The sequence below is a fragment of the Pistacia vera genome, unplaced genomic scaffold (genome assembly GCF_008641045.1).
Source record: "Pistacia vera cultivar Batoury unplaced genomic scaffold, PisVer_v2 Contig146, whole genome shotgun sequence".
In the NCBI taxonomy this organism is placed as follows: Eukaryota; Viridiplantae; Streptophyta; class Magnoliopsida; order Sapindales; family Anacardiaceae; genus Pistacia; species Pistacia vera.
Genome location: NW_022195532.1, coordinates 1,337,581 through 1,361,999, shown reverse-complemented (window position 1 = coordinate 1,361,999; position 24,419 = coordinate 1,337,581). Strand labels below are relative to the sequence as shown.

Sequence of the window (24,419 nt, the reverse complement as noted above, 5' to 3'; positions counted from 1 at the left end):
CCTATCGAGTAAGAGCTCGAGCTCGACAATTGAAGTTTAATCGAGCTCAAGCTTCGACTATTGTAGTCGAGTGAGGTCGAGTTTCTCAAGACTCGACTCGACACGACTCGACTCAATTACAACCCTAATTATTCCCAATTATTTAGCGGAATTATAATCTTATATTAAATTTACAAATTGAAAATACAAATAAGTGTTGGCAAATTTAGCCCCATGATGAGCTGGAGTTGCATTGTGTAGTTTTGACATCACGAAAGCTGCAAGGAGTTTTATTAACACATGCACGAAGAATAAAGCTCAATTTGCAAGCTAACAACTGCGACTCGGCCATCTATTGGCTTTTATTATCTTCACAAGGTATAAAAACCTGCTTTTACGTGAGTTTACTTTCCCATTGTATCTTGCGGTCCTTTTCTCATCATGGTTGCAAACTCCTCGTAGTTAATTCTTCCATCCTGTTTACAAGAATCCCATTATGATAAAATCAGTCATCATTGATAATGCCAGTCAAATATTAAGATGCATGCGATTGAAGTAGAGAAAGTTACTTTATCGGTATCAACATCTTCAATAATTTCATCTATTGTCGCCTCATCACCCATTCCATGTTGAGTCATAGCTTGTCTCAACTCCTCTCTTGTAATAAAACTGATACAAATAAATCCAGTCAGTTCAAATTGAATAATTCTGATAGCACATGCTCAAAACTAATGAATTGATTGATTTTAGTTCGAAATTCCGAAATACTTGTGGGATTTTACTTCATAAGCATTAGGATCAATCCTTACAAGGTAATGGGTAACTCTTAGAGAACATTGACAGAAAAAAAAATGTAACAGTACTACTAACCCGCTGTTGTCCTTGTCAAAATATTGAAATGCTTCGTACAAATGTTCTTCCTTCTCTAGTTTATGCCTTTGCATAGTAGCAGTAATGAATTCAGTGTAATCAATGGTTCCACTTTTGTCAACATCAGCCTGAAAAAATTTAAACCAGTCAACAACTTTTTACAGGGCAAGAGGGAACCATATAATTTTTGCTTGAAGTAAGTTGGCTATAAATATCCATAAACATTAATGCAGAATTTCTTTTCTCACAGAAAGAACACTAACAATAGGGAATGATAAAAGTTCTTACGGCATCCATTAGCTGCTTTATTTCTGCTTCAGTAAGCTTAGATCCCAGCCTGGACAATCCATCTTTTAGTTCTTCATACGTGATTGTGCCACTTCCATCAGTATCCATGTTGTTAAACATCTCTTTCAAGCCCTTGATTTCTTCTGTCGAGAGGTTTTCTGCTATGATCTTCAGTAATCAAGTTTTCAAGTTTTCAGATCAGGAAAGCAGCCAGCAAGAAAAATTAAACAGAAAATAGAATAAAGAAATGCAGAGAGTAGATAGCTGTAGCCTGTAGTCTATAAGATAAATTTGAAGATATAATAACTGAACCACTGAAATAACTGAGGATCCGGTCTGCACAGACTGTTTTCTTAGCTTATATATTCAGATATCATCGATCATACCTTTAAGGCAAGCTTCTTCATCTTGTTCATTGCTCTGAATTGCTTCATCCTAGTTAGAACAGCACTATCAATTGGTTTATCAGATGTTTCAGCACCCACCTGTAGCCATGGATGTGCTGTTTCAAATACATAACATGAATGATGTTAATGTAGTCACTGCCTAAAAATAACAGTGACCTATATTTACAATGGAGCTAAATACATATATTACATCCAAAACCCTTTATATATACATCAAGAGAATTCAGAGATGGTGACACTTTGCCACCTGAAATTCTTTCCCCAGCTGATGATCACATCTACAGCAAGATCAATCAACTGGGGACATGGTTATTTAAGACACAACTTAGAAAAGGGGTAACCTTCAAAATGAGATCATGGGATTAGTTTAAACATGTTTCCCAATTCAAAATTTTAATTCAAGTATGTCCATACCAAGGGTGTCTGCAGCAGTGATTCGTTTCTTAGGATCCTTTGTTAACATTTTCCTGACTAGATCTTTAGCAGAAGACGATATGGAAGGCCATGGTGAGCTCTGTAAGTCCACGTTACCTTCTAAAACTGCTTCAAATATGCCCTTCTCGGTCTCTATAACAAAATTGAACCCATTACAGAAGATTAGAGCCAAGAAAGAAAACATAAAAGTAAATAATTTAATATGGTGGAAAGATAAATTTTTCAGAATCAGCAAAACATAAAATTTCTCCAGGTAAACCAAAGGCACGGTTTAACCAAGTGGAAGTTCCATAATCTCTGGCAGTATATTTTGCTCCTCTACAGTTGTTTCAACTTTCAAAATGTTTTTAAATACAACATGCAGCATGTTCATTAAAAATTAGGAAGCATGAATAACTCAAATGTCCAAAAATAGTTAGCAAAATAATATTAACTCTTTCCATGCAAAAATGTGTCATATTGTCAAGGCCTACTAGCGGACAATTGTAATGATAAATACATGCAAATTTAGTTCACCACTTGTCTGCTATATATGTTTGCTAGCAAGATCCATTTAAAAGGTAATTTTTGGTGTCCATTTTGTGTTCTCTGGTGTCAAATCAACTGAAAAAGATACCAACAATCTTCACATACCACCCCAAAATGGAGGCACTCCACTTAATAGAATGTATAAAATGACTCCAGCACTCCATACGTCTATCTCCTTCCCATAGTTTCGCCGCAACACCTCTGGGGCAACATAGTATGCACTTCCAACAATGTCCTTATACACTTTCCCTAGTGAATCACATAAGAGGATATAAGACCAATGATTACTTGAGACATCACACACAGAAAAGTCAGACAATATAAGTACCAGAAAATGAAATTTGTACAAGAAAAAGCTTCTATGCAACAATAAAACAGATTATACAAATGAGATCTTGTTAGTTATCCTTCACTTTGGAGTTTTCCTAATGCAAAAATATACTTTCCTGCACAACTTTGTAACAAAAGTTCCAAACTCCGTAGAATCAGATTGTAACAACTTGCATGTTAGCAATACCAATATAAGACATTACTAGTATTATCAATGGCAGCTTAAATTTTGACTGCTCGATATTTAAGTTCCCATTAAGGCCATTATTCTTCCATTTCCTTAACAATCTACAAGCATTTTCATTGTCTCACAGTATTATACACAATTCCTCTATTTCATTATAACCTACTACAAGCTCAAGCACTGTTCTCATAGTGTTATATAAGATTATTCATTGTCATGCTAACAAAAATAAAAACATTAATTATTGATCAATAACTCAAGAAATGCAAGGCCGATATTGGGGGAAGAAAAAGTACCCTATTCAACATTCATATGAGTGGACATGCATCACACCATTGACTTTACCGTGTCTTTTGGTTCCAATAGTCTTTTAATGCTAACTACATTTGTCTCATTGGTTGTTTAATTATTCAGCAAGTGACAGGCTAAATCATATGACGTGAATCATGTGATGAATCCAGTATGAGTTTTTTTTTTTCCTGTAATCCTTTAACTGATATAAAATCATTGACTTGGTTGACCAGTCCTTATCTCCATTGACTTAGGTCATCTTGACCTATAATTGCATCTAAATCGAAGTCCCTTTCCAGCTCCTATTTGATGTATTAAGTTTACAAGTTCAGATGGTAGCTCAGTCTCTGGATTGAAAGATGGAGAGAAAGTGCCATCCTCTGGTACTGGAATAATGCAAAACAGGATCAACAACTACAAATGCTTTATCATTTGTGCAATGCCTAGTTCATCAAACTTACAAGCTGCCGCAGCAGCTTTTGTGAAGCCACCTGCAAGTGGGGTGCCTACTATTCCTGGCCTTACTAATATACCCAACATTGAAGCTGTTAAACGTGCTCAAGACTCGCTGCTAAGATGGGCTTTCGTCAAGAGCCTTAAATTTTTGGGTAAATAAGTCAATGTTTAAGCTCTCCCTGTTTTGCTTCTGTGGTTTTCTGGGCTTTGGAGCCTTTGGATTTAGCACGTTTATCTCATAAACAAAGACAAGAAGAAGAAGGAGATGGGGAATGAAGACAAGAAAAAAGAGGAGATGGGGAATGAAGACGAAGAAGAAGAAAAGATTGTTTAGAATTTTTTTTTTTTTTTTAATTGGACAGCTCCAAACGTAAAGGACGGTCGTCCAAAATTCATGGACGGCTGTCCGTAAAGTTTTTTTTTTTTTTTTTTCATATTTTAGTTAAGGACGACGTCCCTTATTTGCGGACGCCCGTCCAAAATGAGAGAGCTATCCATAACGGATGAACGACCGTCCCTAATTTTATAAAAAAATTTTATTGTATTTTATTTATGGACTAACGTCCTTTAAATGGAGACGCCCATCCTCGTATATAAACCCCTGTCCATATAATATGGACGAGGGTCATGTAGTGAACGGTCATCCATATTTGATAGACGTCGTTCACTAGAAAAATATTTATAGAAAAATCATACGCCTAGACTGTTAGTGAATCAAAGGTTCACGTAGGCCGGTACACATAGGCCGATACACATTTTCGGTGTCCGTAGCTTTGTCGCCTCTATGTTTTATCAATTTGTAATTTATTTCTCTCTAACAGAAGATGATGATGCGGCAATGAGATCGACAATAAAAATTAAAAATAACAAAATAATAATATTTTTTTTTACAACATTAAAAAAAATGAACTGTCACAAAGTTATCATGGCAATGGTCACCTTCTTAATAAGAAGCCACGTTGATCGGTACTTGATTTTGGACCCAATAATAATTGACCTGAAACAATTTGTTGAAGCATTTGCCTTTCTTCTCCAGACATGAAATCGAAGTCATCTTTGTTAATATGTAATTCCACGAATGGTTGTTTAAATTCTGGGACAAAATGGTTACAAGTCCCGTTCAAGAATCTGGACATGATTATGATCATCTGTAGCACTGCTCACAAGTACTTGAAATGATCATGTTCATCTACCTAACAGTATACTTTACACCCAAACATGCTTTGTAATGTCAGCCACTTCTCTCTGTCAATGCAGTGTCTTTAGTCATTACAACCTATGCTTTCTTTCTAATTCAATCATGTTTCACGTTTAGGCTGCACATCGGATATTGATAGCCAGAAAACAAGTTCTGAAATCATTCCTCCAATCATTAATAACACATTAATAGAAAATGAATAGTATAAGAGTTCAACCGGAATCTCTCACTTCTATCAGTCAACAAGTTTCATCAAAAAGTTGGCCCGATAACAACTTGTGGGCTAAACCCAAAAAGCCGACAGCAAGATTGGCTTGAGAAACGCAATCCACATGTGTGTAAATGTTAAATTTTGGGTTTCTTTTTAGTTAAGTACCCCCAAAATTCTTTCCAATGCAACAATTACAAACAAAGAACTTTGTGAGCTTAATTTGGTAACTCCGTTTTTTTCTCAAAAGCCTTCAATCCTACTAAGCTTTGGAATGAATGTCGAGGGCATATGTGAACCAATGTTCAATTGACAAGTAACGTAAACAATCTCTGAACATGTATAGCAAATTAGATGCCCAATCCTTCTCGGTGCCAATTTCCCGCGTTGGTGCAAAGCCTCAGCAAAATCAGGAGGTGGTGGCGTGAAAAGTGTATATTGTCCCGTGTGTGGGGATGTATGAACCTACAAATTCGAAGCAATAATCTATGGTAAAACACATAATTAAATAAGAAGTATATGTTTAGAGATAGCTTATTATGTACCCAACAAAAAGCATGGAGGCAAGGCCTCTCATCCAGACACCAACTTCAAGAGTTTGCCATCACAGCTGGTGGAGTTCTGGGCTGAAGCAGTGACATGGCCATGTTTCTTGGTCCCTCCATACACTTCATCACCTAATAGAGGAATTCCCAGGTACTTTGCATGTGCACATCTACTACATAGATTCCACACCAGGAATTGAGAGTATAAACTATAAGAGTCAAAAACTTTTATAGTTGGGATTTACAGCATAGTGTTTAAATACTAGCTAAAAACTATATATTTTCAATGTTAAATAGAACAAAAAGACTTTGTGGTGCTATTTCTCCACCCAGCTTACACAACCTGGCCAAAGAATTTTGCTTAATTCAGGGTGCATAGAACTAAAGTGATCTACACTCGATTTTTTTTTTTTTTTTTTTCACCTGTATTTTTAAGTAACAAGCATTACTCCTAAAGCTCTTTTTGACAAGTAGATGCAAATCTTATGGGTATAATATTTCTTTTAAAATACGAAAACTCTTTGTGGTTTACTCAAAAACTATGCTAGGCAAAGTATAGGTTGATGAAGTAACAACCTATAATCAATGCAATTAATATATTCATCAAGATTGGGAAAATAAGCTAAAATTTTATACACCATGTAGTACCTGATGAGTGCGTCCAGTTTCTAATCTCCACTCCACCAGTGCACGCACCACCACAAGAATTTCAATTACCTTGTACCTGATAAAGGTTCAACCAACTTTAACCAACAACATCAAAAACTGGAAATGTTTACTCTTGTGAGTGTAATCTCTCAGAGATAAGCTTTATTCTGTCAGATGACACAGAATAGAATTCTGCTAAAATGGGTTTGAATCAACATATAAAACGCCCTCAGAATAGACTTTTATTCAAGTCCCAATCTTCACCTTTTTGTGTCTTTTCCCTGACTTTTTAACAAAATTCAATAAATCAATCACAATTATATTCTACAAAATTTGCGTTCCTGCCTGAATCTCAATTTCAATTTTAAGGTATTTTATAATAATTCTTAATCAGATGGGTGTTTTTATCAACCCAACTGTTAGATTTGCTACTTACTAATAAGTGGAAACCATAATTCACCTACTAGCTGCATAACGACCTGCCCATGTTTGATTGGTCCAGGTATAGCAGTCATACAATCCGGTTGTTTGAATCACGACCAATTGGAACCTCAACACGTCCAGAAGATTGGGAAGGAATCCAGAAGTAAGACTGATATAGACTCCTGGATACTGTGCAACTTGAATTGTTCTGATAAATGGGCATGAGAATGTTCACCGGCCATTGACATGTAATTAGTCAAGAAGACTAAAAAGTGCACATCAGGCTAACCCATAATTCAACTATGGGAGGCAACCTTAAATAGACTAATAACTGCTGATGCTTAGGAAATTATCAAAGTGGGCAAAATTCACCTTTGCAACAACAAGCAATCCACTGGTGCCTTTGTCCAACCTGTGCACAATTCCAGTCGAACAGATGCTGCTGCACATATACTTGAAGTTAACTCTTCCTCATCAGAAATATCCTCAGCATCTGAAAGAACTTCCGGTTTTTAAATGCAACCGTTGGAAGACTGCAATGGTGAAGAACATTGACAAGTGTGCCAGTAACATTGCCTGGTGCTGGATGAACGACCTGGTAATGAAGAAACACTATTTCAGCATCAGAAATAGGCAAAACACCAATATATTTCTCAAAGCTAAATAATCAATAATTGGAAATAGTATTCAGCTATTTTTGCTTTACAACAATTTCAATGAAAAAAAAAAAAAAAACTTATTTTAGGTTCAATGAAAAATCATTTCAACCCAAACTTTAAAAAAAAAAAAAAAAAAAAAAAAATCAAAATTAGTTACCATTTGACAGCTTGTTAACAACTAGTACATGATCATCTTCATAAACTATATCCAAAGGTATATCTTCAGGTACAGCCCTTAAAGGCTGCAACTCCGAAATCGTGCAATTCACCTTATCCCCAACTTTCACTATGCGAAGCCTGCTCAGTCAACAATAATTCACCTCTAAATAATTCGAATATATAATTAATATTGAGACCTCACTTAAAAAAATATCAAAATACACAACAACTTCCTTGTTAATAACTTGTCCGTTAACACTAACGAGGCCGAACGGATACTTGACTGAACGCGAGCTCTGCTAATTCCAACAATGCGAGATGAAATCCAAGAGTCGAGTCTGAGTTTGCCTGCAGCTTTTAATTGACTGTTTCTTCCAATTGGACGCCACCGAAGTTGGTGACAGGTTCTTGGTTTTTGTCTCTGCTGGAACAACAACGAACTCTCAGATTTATAAACCCTAGAAGAGTTTATTATAGGAGAGATTTAAGGGCTCCTTAAGGGAGCTGAGCAATAAGATAGTGAGTGGAGAGAGCTGAGCTCTTGCTGTTCTGTTAAGTTTATTTGTTTGTTGGTCACTCCTTATATAATCACAATTACACGTCGTTTACCATGACGTCTTTGACAAATGATCTATAACTTTAAATCCGACTAGGCCTGCAAAACAACTCGACGCACGAGCCGCTTGGGCTTGAACTTAGCTCCACAAAAGTAAGTCAAGACCATAATACTCAACTTGAACAATTTGCAAGTTTATTCGAGTTCGCATAGCATATAATTTCAATTACAATATTATATGTAAATTAAACCTATTATAACTGAGGTCGAGTTCAATTTTAACTTAGTTGTAATCAAACCGACTATACACCTATGACATGGCGGTATATATATATATATATATATATAAACCGTTATAACTGAGGTCGAGTTCAATTTTACTTAGTTGTAATCAAACCAACTATACACCTATCGACAGTGGCAACCCAGATTTTTGCGGGGGAAGGGGGTTCTCTGCGGTTCCTTCATTTTTCAAACAACTAGGAAAACTTTAAAAAAATCATCAAACCTTAGAAAGAAAAATAATTAATATCATAATATGAAAGAAAATTATACAATAACATAACACTTTACTACTTGAATAACTATGAAAGCAAAACCTTGAACAACTTATGTTGAAAATAACATCATTCAGAGGAAACAAGAAAATTTTTACGTGGAAAAACCTCTTCAATTAAGAGAGCAAAAGACCACGGGAATCTACGTCTACTTAAATCCAATATAATTAAAAGATTTACAACAATCACAATTCACACAAAGTTCTACACAATTTTTCTTATTTCTCCTTCATTTTTTTTTTTTTTTTTTGGCTTTCAAAGATTATAATAAATTTTCATGACTTTGATCAGGCCTAACCTAAGCTAAAACAACAAAAACTTAAATTAAGTCAGCGTTCCTTAAGCATCAACGTATATGTTTCATGTAGGAAAGTGATGGATGAGGATAAAGAATAACATTCAGTAAAATATAGTTAAGGTTTAGTTTGAGAAAGCTGAACATTCTTAAACAAAACAAACTCACAAGATCCATGCATTTTTCCGTCAAATTAGAGTAAAACCTTCAAAAACAAAACATGATTCAACCTAAAATAAACTAAAATGAAATGAGCAATACACATATCTAAAATTGATAAAACAGAAACGAAATTAATTGTGACACCTTGATTAGTGAAACTTCATAATTTCAATCTTCAAAAGTTTTAAAAACGAATAACATAGAGAAAGTGAAAAAAGAGTAAAGAATTTTAGGGATAAATCATAAAAAATAGGTGGACGTAGAAAAAAGTGAAAAATTTTAAACTTTTAATATAATGTAAGCCTGGAATGCTATATATTAATAACAATTTTTTATAAGTCTGATATATATATATATTTTTTTAAATCTAATGTAGCCCTAATATTATATTAATAGAATTTTTTTATGGCCTATATAATGGGTCCGCCCTTGCCTATCGAGTAAGAGCTCGAGCTCGACAATTGAAGTTTAATCGAGCTCAGCTTCGACTATGTAGTCGAGCTTCTCAAGACTCGACTCCGACTCAATTACAACCGTAATTATTCCCAATTATTTAGCGGAATTATAATTATATTAAATTTACAAATTGAAAATACAAATAAGTGTTGGCAAATTTACCCCATGATGAGCTGAGTTGCATTGTGTAGTTTTGACATCACGAAAGCTGCAAGGAGTTTTATTAACACATGCACGAAGAATAAAGCTCAATTTGCAGCTAACAACTGCGACTCGGCCATCTATTGGCTTTTATTATCTTCACAAGGTATAAAAACCTGCTTTTACGTGAGTTTACTTTCCCATTGTATCTTGCGGTCCTTTTCTCATCATGGTTGCAAACTCCCGTAGTTAATTCTTCCATCCTGTTTACAAGAATCCCATTATGATAAAATCAGTCATCATGATAATGCCAGTCAAATATTAAGATGCATGCGTTGAAGTAGAGAAAGTTACTTTATCGGTATCAACATCTTCAATAATTTCATCTATTGTCGCCTCATCACCCATTCCATGTTTGAGTCATAGCTTGTCTCACTCCTCTCTTGTAATAAAACTGATACAAATAAATCCAGTCAGTTCAAATTGAATAATTCTGATAGCACATGCTCAAAACTAATGAATTGATTGATTTAGTTCGAAATTCGGAATACTTGTGGGATTTTACTTCATAAGCATTAGGATCAATCCTTACAAGGTAATGGGTAACTCTTAGAGAAACTTGACAGAAAAAAAATGTAACAGTACTACTAACCCGCTGCTGTCCTTGTCAAAATATTGAAATGCTTCGTACAAATGTTTTCCTTCTCTAGTTTATGCCTTTGCATAGTAGCAGTAATGAATTCAGTGTATCATGGTTCCACTTTTGTCAACATCAGCCTGAAAAAATTTAAACCAGTCAACAACTTTTTACAGGGCAAGAGGGAACCATATAATTTTTGCTTGAAGAAGTTGGCTATAAATATCCATAAACATTAATGCAGAATTTCTTTTCTCACGAAAGAACACTAACATATGGAATGGTAAATTCTTACGGCATCCATTTATTTTGGAGCATGAGACCTGACGCCACGTTAGATCCTTCAAGTTTGCATGGTTAGCAATTCTGCATTTTTCTCTATTTGTTATGGACCTTTAGCTGTAATTCAAGAAATGATTCTGCAGTTTGTCACCTTTAGCTGTAATTCAAGAAATGGTTCTGCAGTTTGTCTTGCATTTCAGAAGAAAAGTATTTGCCTCTTATCGTCTTCTTCTAGCATGAAACACTAACAGTTGCAAGTTATTTTACATTTTTTAGCAAGTGGTTTTCATTCACCAACACAATGTTATTGATGAGTTAAAATCATTTTGTGGTTGATTTTAGGCGGTTGTCCTGTAATCACAGGAAACAAATGGTCATCTACAAAGTGGATGCATCTCAATGAGTACAAAGTCTGAGCTATTATCTGTAAAGGTAATTCTCAATGCCAAAACTAGTAAACTGCAGGTAAAGGTTGCTGGCTTTGGCTTTCGAATTGGATGGTGTTCTAGGATGCTTATTGATATGTTGTTGCAATACATTCCTATTAAAATTGTTGGCTCAATTTTGTTTTCCAAAACATGCTGAATTACGTCTACATTATGGATGTGCATGCTGTTTCTTTCACCAAACAAGTTCTTGGCTACGGCTTGTCAAAATGGAATTGTAGGGGACATCAACTTACATTTTTAACAAGTATGGCTAGTGGTCATTGAAATAGTGAGTATGTTTAATTATATGAGTAGGTAGCAATACGAGCATGGAAAATACAGAACTTATAGGCTTGGTTACACTCATTGTAATAGGATGTTATTTTAAGGCCTTATGGAATTGCTCCTTTACTCGTTACTTATATTTGCTTATGATTACTATCATTAAAGAAAGTAAGATATGCTATTGTAGTAGTATTTTTCTGCATAACATGGGTGAAGATTCGAAGTGATGTTTCTTCAAATTGGTATACGTAATTCTCATTCCTAACTGCAATTTTCTGACTGTACAATGCAATGCTGTTGCATGAAGCTAATTACTTGGCATTGATACAATTTCTTCTACTATGTCAAATTGGCAGGACTTAAAAGACATCAGAGTTTGTGTGGTTAATGGAACATTCTGGTGTGCCCCTCCGAACTACCATTTAAACATCATCATTACAACTGAGGTGACATGATTCTGTATATGACGGGTTTTTGTATCTTTACACCTGCCATTTAGGTAGAAAGAAGCCCATCGTTCACTTGGAAGATAAAATGTGGTTCAGAGGATGTGATCTTCTACTTAGAAAATTATTAGCAAAATAGGAATTAGGTTGTTGCAAGTGATGTCTTGACAGATTAGTATAAACAAGCCAAATAAATTCTGAACCACATTATATATACTTACTTTACTTAGGAACATGCGCATACTTCATGTTTATGATACTACACGTTGCCTTGGAGTCGTTTGATTTATTTGGGATCAAAGCGACCTGCACTATCCTCTATGTTCAACAAAGCTACGGGCACCGAAAATTTTGTACCAAAAATGTGTACCGACCTACGTGTACCCCTGACTCACACCAACAGTCCAGACGTCTGATTTTCCTATAAATATTTTTCTAGTGAACGACCGTCCATCAAATATGGACGACCGTTCACTCACATAGGCCCCCATCCATATTATATGGACGGAGGTCCATATATGACGGACGAGCGTCCCCATTTAAAGGACGCTTGTCTATGAATAAAATACAATAAAAAAATTTTATAAACATTAGGGACAGCCGTTCATCTGTTATGGACGATCGTTCCTTCATTTTGGACGGGCGCCCGCAAATATGAGACGTCCGTTCTTAACCAAAATATGAAAATAAAAAATAAAAAACTTTGGAGACAATCGTTCATAAATTTTGGACGGGCGTCCATTAGGAATGGACATTTGTCCATACTTTAAAAAAAAAAAATTCTAAACAAACTTCGCTCTTCTTCTTCGTCTTCATTCCTTGTCTCCTCTCTTTTTCTTCGTCTTCATTCCCCATCTCCTCTCTTCTTCCTCGTCTTTGTTTTATGAGATAGGTGTGCCAAATCTAAAGGTTCCAAAGCCCAAAAAACTACAAAAGCAAAATATGGAGAGCTTAAACATTGCATCTATATACCCAAAAATACAGTTAAAAGATAACGTTGCAGGTGGCTTCCCCTTCCTACAAAGTTATTTTCAATTTATACCACAAATGAAAATAAGGGAGTTAGTATTACCAGATCTCATGAGGTTCCTGGAAAATCTAGTACATATGGGACAGCATCAGCTGTTGGGAAAAGTGGAAGTCTATCTCTAGATGATTTAGCCAAAGCTAAGAAAGCTTTACAAATGCAGAAGGAATTGTCAGAAAAGCTGAAGAAGATACCATTGGTAAGAAGAATCTGCACTGTTAAGAAAGTTGTTTCTTTCCTCTTCTTTCATGTGGTCAATTTTATGTTTGTTTAGCAATATGTATTCCTTGGTAGACACTGAATGCTGCTTTTCATTTTTTTAGTTGAACAAGGGCACAAGTTCGATGGTAGCTCAGTCTTGGATTGAAAGATGGAGAGAAAGTGCATCCTCTGGTACTGGAATAATGCAAGGAACAGGATCAACAACTACAAATGCTTTATCATTTGGTGCATGCCTAGTTCATCAAACTTACAAGCTGCCGCAGCAGCTTTTGTGAAGCCACCTGCAAGTGGGGTGCCTACTATTCCTGGCCTTACAATATAACCAACATTGAAGCTGTTAAACGTGCTCAAGAGCTCGCTGCTAAGATGGGCTTCGTCAAGAGCCTTAAATTTTGGGTAAATAAGTGCAATGTTTAAGCTCTCCCTGTTTTGCTTCTGTGGTTTTCTGGGCTTGTGAGCCTGTTGATTTAGCACGTTTATCCATAAAACAAAGACGAAGAAGAAGAAAGAGATGGGGAATGAAGACGAAGAAAAAGAGAGGAGATGGGAATGAAGACGAAGAAGAAGAGCAAAGATTGTTTAGAATTTTTTTTTTTTTTTAAATTATGGACGCTCCAAACGTAAAGGACGGTGTCCAAAATTCATGGACGGCTGTCCGTAAGAGTTTTTTTTTTTTTTTCATATTTAGTTAAGGCGGACGCTCCTTATTTGCGGACGCCCGTCCAAAATGAAGAGACGGCTATCATAACGGATGAACGACCGTCCTAATTTTATAAAAAAATTTTATTGATTTTATTTATGGACTAAGTCCTTTAAATGGAGACGCATCCATCGTATATAACCCTGTCCATATAATATGGACGAGGGTAGTGAGTGAACGGTCATCCATATTTGATAGACGGCGTTCACTAGAAAAATTTATAGAAAATCATAGCCTAGACTGTAGTGTAAGTAAAGGTTCACGTAGGCGGTACACATAGGCCGATACACATTCGGTGTCCGAGCTTGTCGCCTCTATGTTTTTCAATTAGTAATTTATTTCTCTCTAACAGAAGATGATGATGGGCAATGGATCGAATAAAAAATAAAAATAACAAAATAATAATAGTTTTTTTTACAACATAAAAAAATGAACTGTCACAAAGTTATCATGGCAATGGTCACCTTCTTAATAAGAAGCCACGTTGATCCGGTACTTGTTTTGGACCCAATAATAATTTGACCTGAAAACAATTTGTTGAAGCATTTGCGCTTTCTTCCAGACATGAAATCGAAGTCATCTTTGTTAATATGTAATTCCACGAATGGTTGTTTAAATTCTGGGACAAAATGGTTACAAGTCCCGTTCAAGGAATCTGGACATGATTAGATCATCTGTAGCACTGCTCACAAGTATCTTGAAATGATCATGTTCATCTACCTAACAGTATACTTTACACCCAAACATGCGTTGTAATGTCAGCCACTTTCTCTGTCAATGCAGTGTCTTTAGTCATTACAACCTAGCTTTCTTTTAATTTCATCATGTTACGTTTAGGCTGCACATCAGGATATTGATGCCAGAAAACAAGTTCTGAGAAACATTTCCTCCAATCATTAATAACAACATTAAATAGAAAATGAATAGATAAAGAGTTCAACCAATGGAATTCTCTAACTTCTATCAGTCGACAAGTTTCATCAAAAAGTTGGCCCGATAACAAGACTGGGCTAAACCCCAAAAGCCGACAAGGCAAGATTGGCTTGAGAAACGCAAATCCAACAGTGTGTAAATGTAAATTTTGGGTTTCTTTTTGTTAAGTACCCACCAAAATTCTTTCCAATGCAACAATTACAAACAAGAGAACTTGGTGAGCTTAATTTGGTAACTCCGTTTTTTTCTCAAAAGCCTTCAATCCTACTAAAGCTTTGGAGATGAATGTCGAGGGCTATGTGAACCAATGTCAATTGACAAGTAACGTAAACAATCTCTGAACATGTATAGCAAATAGATGCCCAATACCTTTCGGTGCCAATTTCCCGCAGTTGGTGCAAAGCCTCAGCAAAATCAGGAGGTGGTGGGCGTGAAAAGTGTGATATTGTCCCGTGTGTGTGGATGTATGAACCTACAAATTCGAAGCAATAATCTTATGGTAAAACACATAATTAAATAAGAAGTTAAATGTTAGAGATAGCTTATATGTACCCAAGAGCAAAAGCATGGAGGCAAGGCCTCTCAATCCAGACACCAACTTCAAGAGTTTGCCATCACAGCGGTGGAGTTCTGGGCTGAACAGTGACATGGCCATGTTTTTGTCCCTCCATACATTACACCAATAGGAATTCCCAGGTACTTTGCATGTGCACGTATCTACTACATAGATTCCACACCAGGAATTGAGAGTATAACTATAAGAGTCAAAAACTTTAAGTTGGGATTTACAGCATAGTGATTTAAATGACTACAGCTAAAAAACTATATAGATTTCAATGTTAAATAGACAAAAAGACTTTGTGGTGCTATTTCTCCACCCAGCTTACACAACCTGGCCAAAGAATTTTGTTAATCAAGGTGATAGAAGACTAAAGTGATCATCACTCGATTTTTTTTTTTTTTTTTTTTCACCTGTATTTTTAAGTAACAAGCATTACTCGCTAAAGCTCTTTTTGACAAGTAGATGGAAATCTTATGGTATAATATTCTTTTAAAATTAACGAAAACTCTTTGTGGTTTACTCAAAAACTATGCTAGGCAAAGTATAGGTTGATGAAGTAAAACACTAATCAATGCAATTAATATATTCATCAAGATTGGGAAAAATAAGCTAAAATTTTATACACCCTGTAGTACCGATGAGTGCGTCCAGTTCTAATCTCCACTCCACCAGTGCACAAGCACCACAGCAAGAATTTCAATTACCTTGTACCTGATAAAGGTTCAACCAACTTTAACCAAACACATCAAAAACTGGGAATGTTTACTCTTGTGAGTGTAATCTCTCAGAGAATAAGCTTATTCTGTCAGATGACACAGAAATAGAATATTCTTGCTAAAATGGGTTTGAATCAAACATATAAAACTGCCCTCAGAATAGATTTTATTCAAGTCCCAATCTTCACCTTTTTGTGTCTTTTCCCTGATTTTTAAGCAAAATTCAATAAATCAATCACAATTATATTCTACAAAATTTCGTTCCTGCCTGAATCTCAATTTCAATAGTTAAGGTATTTTATAATAAAATTCTAATCAGTGGGTGTTTTTATCAACCCAACTGTTAGATTTGCTACTTACTAATAAAGTGGAGAACCATAATTCACCTACTAGCTGCATAACGAGCCTGCCAGTTTTGATTGGTCCAGGTATAGCAGTCATAAGAATCCGGTTGTTTGAATCACGACCAATTGGAACCTCAACACGTCCAGAAGATTGGGAAGGAATCCAGAAGTAAGACTGATATAGACTCTCTGGATACGTGGCAACTTGAATTGTTCTGATAAATGGGCATGAGAATGTTATCCTGCCATTGACATGTAATTAGTCAAAGACTAAAAAAGTGCAATAGGCTAACCCTAAATTAACTATGGGAGGCAACCTTAAATAGACTAATAACTGCTGATGCTTAGAGAAATTATCAGAAGTGGGCAAAATTCACCTTTGCAACAACAAGCAATCCACTGGTGCCTTTGTCCAACTGTGCACAATTCCAGGTCGAACAGATGCTGCGCACATATACTTGAAGTTAACTCTTCCTCATCAGAAATATCTCAGCATCTGAAAGAACTTCTGGTTTTTAAATGCAACCGTTGGAAGACTGCAATGGTGAAGAATGCCATTGACAAGTGTGCCAGTAACATTGCTGGTGCTGGATGAACGACCTGGTAATGAAGAAAACACTATTTGCAGCATCAGAAAATAGGCAAAACACCAATATATCTCAAAGCTAATAATCAATAATGGAAATAGTATTCAGCTAATTTTTGTTTACAACAATTTCAATGAAAAAAAAAAAAAAAACTTATTTATGTTCAATGAAAAAATCATTTCAACCCAAACTTTAAAAAAAAAAAAAAAAAAAAAAAAAATCAAAATTAGTTACCATGTGAGCAGGCTTGTTAACAACTAGTCATGATCATCTTCATAAACTATATCCAAAGGTATATCTTCAGGTACAGCCCTTAAAGGCTGCAACTCCGAAATCGTGCAATTCACCTTATCCAACTTTCACACTATGCGAAGCCTGCTCAGTCAACAATAATTCAACTCTAAAATAATTCGAATATTATAATTAATATTGAGAATCACTTAAAAAAAATATCAAAATACAACACAAAACTTCCTTGTTAATAACTTGTCCGTTAACACTAACGAGGCCGGAACGGATACTTGACTGAACGCGAGCTCTGCTAATTCCAACAATGCGAGATGAAATCCAAGAGTCGAGTCTGAGTTTGCTGCAGCTTTTAAATTGACTGTTTCTTCCAAGGACGCCACCGAAGTTGGTGACAGGTTCTTGGTTTTTGTCTCTGCGGAACAACAACGAACTCTCAGGAATTTATAAACCTAGAAGAGTTTATATAGGAGAGGATTTAAGGGCTCCTGTAGAGGGAGCTGAGCAATAAGATAGTGAGTGGAGAGAGCTGAGCATCTTGCTGTTCTGTTAAGTTTATTTGTTTGTTTGGTCACCCTTATATAATCACAATTACGACGTCGTACCATGACGTCTTTGACAAATGATCTATAACTTTAAATCCGAACTAGGCCTGCAAAACAACTCGACGCACGAGCCGCTTGGCTTGAACTAGCTCCACAAAAGTAAGTCAAGACCAATAATACTCAACTGAACATTTGCAAGTTTATTCGAGTTCGCATAGCATATAATATTTCAATTACAATAATATATGAAAATTAAACCTATTATAACTGAGTCGAGTTCAATTTTAACTTAGTTGTAATCAACCGACTATAAACCTATGACAATGGCGGATAATATATATATATATATTATAAAAACCGATATAACTGAGGTCGAGTTCAATTTTAACTTAGTTGAATCAAACAACTATACACCTATCGACAGTGGCAGACCCAGGATTTTTGGGGGGAAAGGGGGTTCCTGCGGTTCCTTCATATTGTCAAACAACTAGAAAAAACTTTAAAAAAATCATCAAACCTAAGCAAATGAAAATAAATAATATCAATAATATGAAAGAAAATTATACAATAACATAACACTTTACTACTTGAATAAATCTATGAAAGCAAAACCTTGAACAACTATGTTGAAAATAACATCAAATTCAAGAGGAAAAACAAGAAAATTTTAGTGAAAAACCTCTTCAATTAAAGAGAGCAAAAGACCACGGGAATCTAACGGTCTATAAATCCAATATAATTAAAAGAGTTACAACAATCACAATTCACAAAAAAGTTTACACAAATTTCTTATTTCTCCTTCATTTTTTTTTTTTTTTTTTTTTGGCTTCAAAGATATAATATAAATTTTCATGACTTTGATCAGGCCTAACCTAAGCTAAAATCAATCAAAACTTAAATTAAGTCACGTTACCTTAAGCATCAAACGGTGATATGTTTCAAATGTAGGAAAGTGATGGATGAAGGATAAAGATAACATTCAGTAAAATATAGTTAAGGTTTAGTTTGAGAAAGCATGAACATTCTTAAACACAAAACAAACTCACAAGATCCATGCATTTTTCCGTCAAATTAGAGTAAAAAACTTCAAACAATAAAAATGATTCAACCTAAAATAAACTAAAATGAAATGAGCAATACAACTATCTAAAATTGATAAAACAGAAACGAAATTATTGTGACACCTTGATTAGTGAAAGCTTCAATAATTTCAATCTTCAAAAGTTTTAAAAACGAATAACATAGAGAAAGTGAAAAAGAGAAGTAAAGATTTTAGGGATAAATCATAAAAAATAGGTGGAAGTAGAAAAAAGTGGAAGAAATTTTAAACTTTTAATATAATGTAAGCCTGGAATGCATATATATTAATACAAATTTTTAAGTCTGATATATATAATATTTTTAAACTAAATGTAGACCAAATATATATTAATAGAATTTTTTATGGGCCATATAAGGGGTCCGCCCTTGCCTATCGGTAAGAGCTCGAGCTCGACAATTGAGTTTAATCGAGCTCAAGCTTCGACTATTGTAGTCGAGCTTCTCAAGACTCGACTCGACTCAATTACAACCGTAATTATTCCCAATTATTTAGCGGAATTATAATCTTATATTAAATTTACAAATTAAAATACAAATAAGTGTGGCAAATTTAGCCCCATGATGAGCTGGAGTTGCATTGTGTAGTTTTGACATCACGAAAGCTGCAGGAGTTTTATTAACACATGCACGAAGAATAAAGCTCAATTTGCAAGCTAACAACTGCGACTGGCCATCTATTGGCTTTATTATCTTCACAAGGTATAAAACCTGCTTTTACGTGAGTTTACTTCCCATGTATTTGCGGTCCTTTTCTCATCATGGTTTCAAACTCCTCGTAGTTAATTCTTCCATCCTGTTTACAAGAATCCCATTATGATAAAATCAGTCATCATTGATAATGCCAGTCAAATATTAAGATGCATGCGATTGAAGTAGGAAAGTTACTTTATCGGTATCAACATCTTCAATAATTTCATCTATTGTCGCCTCATCACCCATCCATGTTGAGTCATAGCTTGTCTCAACTCCTCTCTTGTAATAAACTGATACAAATAAATAGTCAGTTCAAATTGAATAATTCTGATAGCACATGCTCAAAACAATGAATTGATGATTTTAGTTCGAAATTCGGAATACTTGTGGGATTTTACTTCATAAATAGGATCACCTTACAAGGAATGGGAACTTTAGAGAAACTTGACAGAAAAAAAATGTAACAGTACTACACCCGCTGCGTGTCCTTGTCAAAATATTGAAATGCTTCGTACAAATGTTCTTCCTTCTCTAGTTTATGCCTTTGCATAGTAGCAGTAATGAATAGTGTATCAATGGTTCCACTTTTGTCAACATCAGCCTGAAAAATTTAAACCAGTCAACAACTTTTTACAGGGCAAGAGGGAACCATATAATTTTTGCTTGAAGCAAGTTGGCTATAAATATCCATAAACTTAATGCAGAATTTCTTTCTCACAGAAAGAACACTAACAATATGGAATGGTAAAAGTTCTTACGGCATCCATTAGCTGCTTTATTTCTGCTTCAGTAAGCTTAGATCCCAGCCTGGACAATCCATCTTTTAGTTCTCATACGTGATGTTGCCACTCCATCGGTATCATGTTGTTAAACATCTCTTTCAAGCCCTTGATTCTTTCTGTCGAGAGGTTTTCTGCTATGATCTTCAGTAATAAGTTTTCAAGTTTTCAGATCAGGAAAGCACCAGCAGGAAAATTAAACAGAAAATAGAATAAAGAATGCAGAGAGTAGATAGCTGGGCCTGTAGTCTATAAGATACATTGAAGATATAATAACTGAACCACTGAAATAACTGAGGATCGGTCCAGAGACTGTTTTCTTAGCTTATATTCAGATATCATCGATCATACCTTAAGGCAAGCTTCTTCATTGTTCATTGCTCTGAATGCTCATCCTAGTTAGAACAGCACTATCAATTGGTTTATCAGATGTTTCAGCACCCACCTGTAGCCAGGAGTGTGTTTCAAATACATAACATGATATGGAATGTAGTCACTGCCTAAAAATAACAGGACCTATATTTACAAGGAGCTAAATACATATATTACATCCAAAACCCTTTACATATACATCAAGAGAATTCAGGATGGTGACACTTTGCCACCTGAAATTCTTTCCCCAGCTGATGATCACATCACAGCAAGATCAATCAACTGGGGACAGGTTATTAAGAACAAACTTAGAAAAGGGTAACTCCAAAATGAGATCATGGGATTAGTTTAAACAGTTTCCCAATTCAAAATTTAATTCAGTTGTCCATACCAAGGTGTCTGCAGCAGTGATTCGTTTCTTAGGATCCTTCGTTAACATTTTCTGACTAGATCTTTAGCAGAAGACGATATGGAAGGCCATGGTGAGCTCGTTAAGTCCACATTACCTTCTAAAACTGCTTCAAATATGCCCTTCAGTCTCTCTAACAAAATCGAACCCATTACAGAAGATTAGAGCCAGAAAGAAAACATAAAAGTAAATATATTATATGGTGGAAAGATAAATTTTTCAGAATCAGCAAAAATAAAATTTCTCAGGTAAACCAAGGCACGGTTAAACCAAATGGAAGTTCCATAATCTCTGGCAGTATATTTTGCTCCTTACAGTTGTTCAACTTTCAAAATGTTTTTAAATACAACAGCTGCATGTTCATAAAAATTAGGAAGCTGAATAACTCAAATGTCCAAAATAGTTAGCAAAATAATATAACCTTTCCATGCAAAAATGTGTCATATTGTCAAGGCCTACTAGCGGACAATTGTAATGATAAATACATGAAATTTAGTTCACCACTTGTATATATGTTTGCTAGCAAGATCCATTAAAAGGTAATTTTTGGTGTCCATTTTGTGTCTCTGGTGTCAAATCAACTGAAAAAGATACCAACAATCTTCACATACCACCCAAAATGGAGGCACTCCACTTAATGAATGTTATAAAATGACTCCAGCACTCCATACGTCTATCTCCTTCCCATAGTTTCGCCGCAACACCTCTGGGGCAACATAGTAAGCACTTCCAACAATGTCCTATACACTTTCCCTAGTGAATCACATAAGAGGATATAAGACCATGATTACTTGAGACATCACACACTGAAAAGTCAGACAATAAAGTACCAGAAAATGAAATTTGTACAAGAAAAGCTTCTATGCAACAATAAAACAGATTATACAAATGAGATCTTGTTAGTTATCCTTCACTTGGAGTTTTCCTAATGCAAAAATATACTTTCCTGCACAACTTTGTAACAAAAGTTCCAAACTCCGTAGAATCAGATTGTAACAACTTGCATGTTAGCATGACCAATATAAGACATTACTAGTATTATCAATGGCAGCTTAAATTTGACTGCTCGATATTTAAGTTCCCATTAAGGCCATTATTCTTCCATTTCCTTAACAATCTACAAGCATTCATTGTCTCACAGTATATACACAATTCCTCTATTTATTATAACCTACTACAAGCTCAAGCACTGCTCTCATAGTGTATATAAGATTATTCATTCTCATGCTAACAAAAATAAAAACATTAATTATTGATCAAAACTCAAGAAATGAAGGCCGATATTGGGGAAGAAAAAGTACCCTATTCAATATTCATATGAGTGGACATGCATCACACCATGACTATACCGTGTGTTTTGGTTCCAATAGTCTTTTAATGCTAACTACATTTGTCTCATTGGTTGTTTAATTATTCAGCAAGTGACAGGCAAATCAATGACGTGAATCATGTGAGAATCCAGTTGAGTATTTTTTTTCCTGTAATCCTTAACTGATATAAAATCATTGACTTGGTTGACCAGTCTTATCTCCATTGACTTAGGTCATCTTGACCTATAATTGCATCTAAATCGAAGTCCTTCCAGCTCCTATTTGATGTATTAAGTTCAGTTTTTTCTTCTTTTCATACCTTAATTTTTGGAAATATCTCACATTTAAACCATGTAAGACAAAGATCCCACCTAATGGCTTTAAATTTTTATTTATTCAACTTGCTTAAAGTTAGTCTCTTCAACTGATTCAAATGTTTTTCTAAGTGCTTAAACCTGATTAGTAAATTTTAAAACAACATAAAAGAAAAAAACATAAGAAAAAGGATCAAATAAAATTTCGATGAATCAATACAATTGTAAATCAGTGGATGCAAAATATAAAGCAACATTAGCAGAAATAAAATACATCACAAACATAAAAGCAACGAGCTGGAGATCAAAACAAATGAAGAGGAACAGGAACAACTAACCTTTTTCAATGAAGACAGAGAGTCCAAAATCTGTTCTTTTATAGGAGATTTTTCATCCTTACTCACCAACAAGAAATTCTCAGGCTTCAGTCTCTATGCATCACACCATAAAATGCAAACATGAACCACATTCACAATCTGGCGACAAATTGAAGTGCTTCACGCTCTGAATAAGTCCCTTTGGCGATAATTCGATCAAAAAGCTCACCACCGGAGCACAACTCCATAACCAAATACAGATTCTGTTTATCTTCATAAGCACCTTTAAATTCTACATATTGGGTTGCCATTCAAGTTGTAGAATCAAAATCTCCCTCCTAACGTCCTCAATATCTTTCACGCACAAGTTTACGCCTTGCAATGGACTTGCAGGCGTATTTCTGCTCATGATTTCTCAGTACAAAGATAAGTAACGCCAAACTGACCTCTCCCTAACTCTTTATCAAGAACATACAATGAGTGATGTCAACATAAGGTTTGCCTAAAAGGAACCAATCTGTGAAGTTGAAGGAGCTTTAACTGGGTTTGGTTGTAAAGGAGCTGGTATGTACTGCCGAGGTTGTGGCTGTCTTGGGTTCTTCTGGGTAATGGCTGATAGGACGGGAGGTGAACTATCAGAAGAGGGGAGATTGGGACATCATGAGAACGGGACCTTGAGAAGCAGTGTCCCATTGAGAGAGATTATTTAGCAGGGATTTAGATTTATTTTTTCAGGTGGTTTCAGATGATTTGGCAGGGGGTTTGGTTTGTCACGAACTTAAAAAGCTCATTGAGAGAGTTTAAGAAGTTGATTTTGCTAAAATAAGTTCTTTTTGTGCTTTGCTTGACCTGTTGGATAGAGTTGGGTATCATTCCCACTTTTTGCTTACATACGCTTTGTTTTCCTGACACAAAGACAAGAGGGACTCCGCAAGTGGCAGGAAGGATTTCGACTCTTTGCTTATAAGGTTTTGTTTCGAAGAATGCTTTGGTTGCTAGCTCACCGTTTTGTACTTTTGTTGGGCTGTTGTCCGAACCTTCTTTTAAGCCCACAACAACACGGTACTCTCTCGGCTTTAAAGGCCTTGCAACCCACCAGATGCCCCAATTCTGTGGTCGCTTTGACTAGGCCATTGACTATGCAATTTGTAACTTTCCAAGTGAACTATATAATTTCAAACGAGAGAGCTTCTAAATTCTAATTATACGTAATTAAATGCATTGAGTTAGTTGACCTTTTCTGAATTGTGATTCAGGATATCAAGCATTTCTGCTTCGTCAAACACGAAATGATGATCACTCAGACTTTGTATGCAAAATTATGTATGTGTAAATGTTATTCTACCTTCCCATATATACCAGAAATTCTAGTCTTATCCATTAGTCCCA

At 35.3% G+C, this 24,419-nt stretch overlaps 1 protein-coding gene, 1 long non-coding RNA gene and 1 pseudogene across 2 annotated transcripts; 1 reads left to right on the top strand and 2 right to left on the bottom strand.

Moving 5' to 3' along the window:
* Positions 1-113: 113 nt before the first annotated feature.
* LOC116123894 (calcium-dependent protein kinase 29) lies at positions 114-23,685 on the bottom strand (the record flags this gene model as incomplete). The annotated part of the gene is given in 15 exon segments (XM_031409635.1): positions 114-455; positions 549-648; positions 850-977; positions 1,138-1,305; positions 1,524-1,639; positions 1,959-2,111; positions 2,613-2,756; positions 23,052-23,087; positions 23,090-23,206; positions 23,209-23,328; positions 23,331-23,389; positions 23,391-23,438; positions 23,440-23,512; positions 23,515-23,541; positions 23,544-23,685. Coding segments are annotated over 15 exon segments (1,503 nt in total), but the record flags the coding sequence as incomplete, so codon positions are not given.
* LOC116123843 lies at positions 5,748-21,241 on the bottom strand (annotated as a pseudogene).
* On the top strand, positions 10,720-12,586 carry LOC116123853. The gene is made up of 3 exons (XR_004127107.1): positions 10,720-10,768; positions 11,037-11,126; positions 11,764-12,586. It is a non-coding gene; the product is annotated as an uncharacterized LOC116123853 (long non-coding RNA).
* Positions 23,686-24,419: the final 734 nt, after the last annotated feature.